At 29.9% G+C, this 7,273-nt stretch overlaps 1 protein-coding gene across 6 annotated transcripts; it reads left to right on the plus strand.

The window, feature by feature from the left end:
- The first annotated feature begins 1,071 nt into the window (after positions 1 to 1,071).
- LOC140881717 (uncharacterized) lies at positions 1,072 to 3,822 on the plus strand. Of its 6 annotated transcripts, none has more exons than XM_073287249.1 (3): positions 1,072 to 1,235; positions 1,401 to 3,524; positions 3,674 to 3,822. In XM_073287249.1, the coding sequence occupies exons 2-3, from the start codon at positions 2,931 to 2,933 to the stop codon at positions 3,677 to 3,679; spliced, it is 600 nt and encodes a 199-aa protein (XP_073143350.1). In that variant the 5' UTR covers positions 1,072 to 1,235; positions 1,401 to 2,930; the 3' UTR covers positions 3,680 to 3,822. The 6 variants fall into 6 exon arrangements, with proteins under 6 accessions (XP_073143350.1, XP_073143348.1, XP_073143344.1 ...); XM_073287247.1 differs by lacking the exon at positions 3,674 to 3,822 and having other exon boundaries at positions 1,073 to 1,235; positions 1,366 to 1,494; positions 2,929 to 3,654; XM_073287243.1 differs by lacking the exon at positions 3,674 to 3,822 and having other exon boundaries at positions 1,073 to 1,235; positions 1,401 to 1,494; positions 2,929 to 3,654.
- The last annotated feature ends 3,451 nt before the right edge of the window (positions 3,823 to 7,273 follow it).

Consider the following 7,273-nt stretch of genomic DNA (forward strand, 5'->3'; position numbering starts at 1 on the left):
TAGTTTTGTGAAGTCACTTTTGATGAACATGTTGAATAAGATTTTTACAAATAAGTAAATATTTTCATAATATAGTTTTGTAAAGCTTGAAATCATTACAAGTTCTGAATATTGGTTTCACGTTGTAAGTATGGTTTTCACAAACATGTTAATGTATTCAAATATAAGCTTTGTGAAGTATGAAATTATTAACGGATGTTTCAAATAGTGAATACTGAATAGGATTTTCATAAATACGTAAACACATGTTCATAATATAAGTCTTGTGAAACGTGAAATTATCACAAATATTATTGCTGCACATTGTGAATAGGATTTCAAGAATATGAATTGATTCACATGGTGAATAGGTTCTTAGGAACATGTCTTGTGAAACGTGAAATTATTGTAAATAGGGATGTGAAACTCTTTGGATAACGGAAACACCCGATCAAATCAACTTTTTGGAAAATTCGGTTCATTTAATTCGATAATGAAGTTTTAAAAAAATCGGTCTAATTGACTAAAAAAAATCATTTTTAAGAGAATTTCATTGTTAAAATCACTCTAATCACTTATTTATCAAACACTACCCAACTTTGATTTTTAGATTTTCACATTTGTTTCCAAACACTAATTAATTTATAAATTATAAAAAAAAATTAAGAAAAATCAAAAGTTGGTAGTGTTTGGAAACAAATGTGAAAATCTAAAAATCAAAGTTTGGTAGTGTTTGATAAATAAGTGATTAGAATATTTTAAGAATGACCTTCTTGTTAGAATCACTTTTGGAAAATCATAATCAGTACATGACTAGATTTTGGATTTCAATTAAGTTAAGCATAAGCTAACACATAATTTAGGTTTAAAAAACACAAAAACATGATTTTTTAAGCCAAAATCTAACAACTATTTTTTTTAGTTATTGCAAACACTCCCTAATTATGTTAGATTTCGAGTTTTAATTTAAAAAATTCGATTAAACCGTATCAGTAATGTTCTTAATTAAACTGTATATGGGCCATTAGAAATAAAATCAGAGGGGAGGGCAACTTTTCATTCATGGGCCAAACTTTTGAATCCAATATAATAGGTCTGCCCTATTTCTAAACCTAATTATGATTTTTGCCTAAAATTCGAAGTTCCATTCTGCTTGTGACTGTCGCAGCGATTGTTGTCTCCAATTCTTCTTAATCCAAAAATCCCCAATCTCAAGGTAAATACTGCGTGAGACTGTGTCTGTCCGATTCTTCAAGGTAATTCATGGAAATGCTGCATTCAAAGTGATTCCACTGCAAATTATACAATCTGTTTTTATTTACTTTTTATTTTCAGCGTTCGAGTTCTTGCTTGATTATTTGACTAATTTTAAAAATTTTAATTCAGGTTATGATGTATATTTCATCTTTTTTTGGTTCCAGGTAAATTTATTGAGGATTTGAGATCTATTTTCAATTGTGTATATTTTCATTTTTTATATAGTTCAAGCGACTTGGCTCACGCTTCAGGAATAAGGTATAAAAATTCTTACCTTTTGTCTTCCTTTCATATTTGTAGATTTAGATTTTATGAATTCATTGATTGTAACATATCTTGAATTAAATTTTAGTAAAATTCACTCATCCCATTTGCATTTTTTCCTACTGTTATGCTAGACATAAATTATAACAGAAAAGAGTCGTGATTGTATTGTGATTAATTGAAGATAACAATTTTTTTTCAGTATTTGTAGTGAAATGAATGTATTAATATTAACACGCGTTGTGCATTCCTCGTCCGTTAGTTTGTCATTATTGGTTGGAGAAGTCATAAGATATAGCATATTTGCACAATACAGTCGCTGTAAATTTTTTTATGAAATGTCGAAATTCTCATTTTGCCAATAAAATTTTGGGTTATTTTGGTTGCCGACCCAAATAACCGATGTAATTTTACAAACACTGAACCGACCGAATTAGCGCACAAACACTGAGTCGACTGAATTGGCTATAGAAACGATTACTTTGAACCGATTTTTTACAAACACTGAACTGACCAAATTGGCTATAGAAACCGATTACATTGAACCGATTATAAAATCGGTTATTTGGGTATTAACTTGACCTGGTTACTTAGATAACATTGACGGAAAAGCTAAAGAATAAAAACAAAATGGAAAAAAAGATTAGCTTACTCAATCTGCGGATCATGATTGGCTAACCGCTATCATGCCAACTAAGGGAAGGGTGGATGAGTGGAGAGAAACATAAGAGTAAATTCATGTGAAGGTAATTTAATACCCAAGTCCAAGTGAATAACCTAGCCATTAGTTCACTCGTCTAGTAGCCCTTTAGAGATATATCATCGGTCCAATATGATGTCATGTATCGATAAGCTTAGACAAAAAATAAGATTTACTTTATTGCGAAAAGGTGATAGCTACGGTGGTTGTTATTTTCTCTCCGATGTCTTCACTTTTATGTGATAAAATAAATCTTATTTTTTGTCTAGATATGGACTTTGGATTGAGTTTATTAAAAGTCTCTAAATGGGCTACTAGATTTGTGAAGCTAGGTTATATATTTTTGGCTTTGACATTAAATTCTTCTCACCCATAAGGTCTACTTGTCCACCCTTACTTTAGTTTTCCGCTTCTTTCAAAGCCGCCAATCCCAAAGCAGTGACGGAGACGGTAAGCCTGTCTTTTTTCTATTCCGTATTTATTCTTTTTTAGTTCTATGGTATATATTGTACGAGGGACCAGGTCAACAAGTTGCGAGCCGTGGATGATAATTGTTTGGAGTAATGAAAATTGATTGTTCCACTTTTGGGTCGAAGTGGGATTGTGGGGATTCAGAAGTGGGGTTAAAACAAAATCAAGAGTGGGAAATTGGAATGCTATTGATGTTGATTACTTGGCAAGTCCCACTTTTTACAATGCTTATCATCATTAATTCTTCACTGTTACAGTAATGAATCGATCCCTTGGAGCTCCTGCCCTTAAGCGGAAAAGGCCGGAAACCGGTTCCCCGGGCCTGGTGGATGCTGAACATGCTATTCTCAATTCAATCAAAAGCAAAAAGGATTTGGGTATATGGGTAAGAGACATCAAAGTAGATACCAATCTAACCGATCATGTAGTAAACAAATCACTCAAGTCTTTGATTGCCAAGAAGTTGGTAAAAGAGGTGGTCAACGTTCAGAACAAGGGGAAGAAACACTACATGGCTGTCGAGTTTGAGCCTTCGAAGGAGATAAGTGGAGGCGAGTGGTACACAGATGGGAACCTCGACAAAGTACTTATTGCCACACTCCAAGATGTGTGCCTAAAGTACACGCGGGCTCAGAGAGTTGCTACGTTGCAAGGGGTGCATAAGGAATTAAATAGAGGAGTGGCGAATTTCGTAATCTCTACTCAACAAATTGCAGAGATACTGAATTCCATGGTTTTGGATGATGAGATTATAGAGGTGAAGAGCACTGGATTGGGGGATTATCATTCGATACCTATCGGAACAATCTGCTACCGAGTTGCAAGTGGTGCCGGGGTCGCCAAAGGCTCCAAGGTAAGTTTGTTTGCTTCAATTCCTTGTGGTGCTTGTCCCCGAATTAGTCGGTGTACGCCAGATGGCGTCATTTCTCCAAGTAATTGTGTTTACTACAATGAATGGTTAGACATTGAGTTTTGAATCTTTAGTGTTATTTTGTCTCGTAGATATGACAATGCTACTTCGAGCCCTTTGCAGTTTCTTGTGTACGAGGAATCAAAAGCGTTTGTCTCCAAGTAATATTTTTTCTCGTAGACATTGTTAAATGTTGAAACGAGATTTGGATGATATCATGCGAATAAGTACTATCTTTGTATTTTAACTAGAGTTCGGGTAATTGTGTGCATTAAGGGAGGAAAAATGGCATCTTTGAAGAAGATAATTAAACGTCCAAGAATCGGTACATATCATACACAGAAACTTAAAGTAAAGGCCGAGTTTTGCATGAATCCAAGAAAAAGTTTCCATTTGCATGGGACAAATAACTAGTGATTTTGACATTTACAAAAACTACCTAAAATTTTCGTTTTCTTTTTCCTTAAAGCTACACTGCTACCTATGTTTACACTATGTCGTCTCAGTCCTATTATTATTAAATTTTCTTGAGATATATTTGGAGGTATATCCCTTGTGGGACTGTCCACAAGTCAGTAACAAGAAAAATTCCTTCTTTGAAACACAATTGTGAAAGTCCTCGTGTCCTTTTCAGTTTCTAAAAAACATCAAAATGTCTTTGTGTGTAGATCAATCTACTCCGTGCAAATCGGCAAGCCATGTAAAATTAAAGAGTGTATAAATGTGAGGTAAATATCGACATAGCCCACTTAATGCCCGTCAACAAACCTCTTCGCACTATAAGAGCTGGCAAATAAGAAAGGAAGAAAACAGGGGAAAAAAAATTATATATCCTGGATAACGTCATCATGCAGTAAAATTTGCATGACTTGAAGCATACTGGTTCAGTATCCTTATTCCTTAATGCTGACTTATTTAAATAACTAGGAAAAAAGCACGTGCTATGCACGTGATACCAGGTTGTTTTTAGTCAATTCAATCAAATATCATATTAATAATTGAATATTTGCATTTCACAATTAATGTTCAATTAAATTTATTTATACTTGGTCAAATATGAATAGAAAGTTATATTAATTAGCATTGAATTCTCTGCAATATAATACGATGAAACGATATTTTATTATAGAGAAACTTTATACAACTAGATATACTTTATAATTAACTCGTTTTTAATCAAACTTTATTAAATTATTGCAGTATATTTGTAAACAAATGAATACTAAATAATAAATTAAACCTAGTGAAATATTAAGAAGTAGTATGTCTTATATATTTAACCTTATTAACTTTTCAATAGTATTTTAATCTACGTCAATGACTTTATTACATATAATACAACGTATGAGTGAATAAATCATAAAACCAAAAGACGAATGTTCTTTAATAATCAATTTATATTTAATATGGTGAGCAGATATATAAAATCATTTATCAATTTAAATTATTTTTTTATCCAACTTAAATCCTAATAATATATAAGTGTTTCAATTAATTGACCCAGTAATTATATACACAACATGGTGAGGAGATATGCCAAAAATTATTTTGAAAAAACTGTAATTTTGGTTCTGTATGTTTGTCATTTTGCGATTTCGGTCATCTATGTTTTCATATTTCAATTTTAGTCTTGCATGTTCCGATTTTTGGCAATTAAAGTCTTTTTTCTTCGAAAATATTTACGTGACACTATACACGTCAACTCCACATTAGCACTGCATTGGCCACATCAGAAAAATATACTAAAATTGACAAAAAAAAAATAAATGTAGCAGACTAAAACTGAAATCTGAATATATAGAGGACCAAAATCACAAAGTGATATACATATAGGACCAAAATAGCAATTTTCTCAATTATTTTTACACTAAAATTTTCAATCCAATTTAAATACTAAAGATAATTTCAAGTTATGGACTTATAATCATAGAGAGACATGAGTAAAAATGAATTTTTATAACTTTAAAGTGATTATTAGTTATCAGTATTACATTTGATACATAAATTTTTTAATTGGTAAAAAAAATCAAACAAAACACTTTTTTAAAATAATAAAATTTAGAACGAGGATATAATAAGAATTTAATATGATAATTAACATAATTAATGTTAGCATCTTAATTAACAGTTACAAATAATTTATAATTAAATCATTATTTTTTAACAAAGTTTATTAAACTAATGTAGTATATCTGTAAACAGACTAACACTTAAAAAAATAAATAATAAATTAAACCAAATGAAATATTTATGAGTAGAAAAATTATATATTATATATTTAATGTTATTATCTTTTCAATATCACTTTAATCTATGTCATTGGTTTTATTATATATTAGCGTTTTTTGCACACGCGTTGCGTGTGTAAGAAGTGTTTATTTCAAGAAATAATTTCATGTAATTCTCCCATAATTGGATTTTAAAAACCGTTTTTTTGATAGCCTAATTTTAAATTTTAAATCTTAAAGAAGTAACATTATGAGGGGCAAATATGGTAAAAAAAATGGTATGTCACTAACCAACAAAAGCAGTTTATATGTAGTGATCAACCTTTATAATATTATATAGATAATATAATATATGGGTGAATAAATTATAAAACGAAAATATCAACTTTCTCTAAAAGTTCATTTATGTATAACATGGTGAGGAGATACTATAAGAAAAATCATTTATACAATTAAACTTTTACTCTACTTAAATCCTAATAATAATTTCAATCATTAATGATAATTTAATTATATACATAACATAACATGACAAGGAGGTATGAATTCTACATTATTATGGGTATTACCCAAATAATGTATCCGAAAAATTCGACCCTATCCCATGGGTATTATCACATGGGGAAGGTGGAATCATTTTATTGGTGCATATCATGTGGGTCCCACATGATTTAGTGGGGCTCACATGATATGCACCAATAAAATCATTCCACCTACCCAATGGGGTAATACCAATGGGATAGGGTCGAATCAACCCATGTTTCCATTGTCAATATCTCTACACATTTAATATAATAATAAAAGCACATTATTTTAAAAAGAAAATAAAAATATTATGCTATTTTTTTAACCCATCAAACACAATATTTTAATTTGTTTTCAAAACATCATATTGAATTTGTAAGGTTAACTCTCTATACTATTGTAATATAAGTGCAATCAATTAATAAACTATTTTGATATAGTCTTTTTATTATTATTAAAATTATTGACCCTATTTCTCACTATTACAATAAAATAACTAATAATTTTTTTAACAATATTTATACTTATAAAAAATTTGTGTCAAACATAAGTAAAATATTTGACAATATAAAAATATTGTGGCCAAAAATTATTTGTGAAATTTTATATCATATATTATACATTGCTTATCAATAATTAATTTTGAGATGATAATTGAATATAAATGAAAAATTAAATACTTCTTTATTACTCATGATGCAATAAATTTCTCCTTAAAGTTTGACTAAAATTTTAATCCTTTTTTTGCCCTTGTTTTTACCTCATTTCCCCATAATTGTTCATACATGTTTTTTGATCCATAGACAATTTGAGGACAAAATTATAAATTCACAGTGAATTTTTTTTTTCATCATTCATACTTTTATAGTAGAAAAATAGATATATCTTGGCGTACCCAACATCGTTTAAAAACATTTAACATAAACGATAAAACAAGAA

Source organism: Henckelia pumila, chromosome 2, assembly GCF_033568475.1.
Source record: "Henckelia pumila isolate YLH828 chromosome 2, ASM3356847v2, whole genome shotgun sequence".
NCBI lineage: Eukaryota > Viridiplantae > Streptophyta > Magnoliopsida > Lamiales > Gesneriaceae > Henckelia > Henckelia pumila.

Bases quoted from the DNA above. Each gene is read 5' to 3' on its own strand.
- LOC140881717 (XM_073287247.1), top strand. From the start codon at position 2,931: ATGAATCGATCCCTTGGAGCTCCTGCCCTTAAGCGGAAAAGGCCGGAA.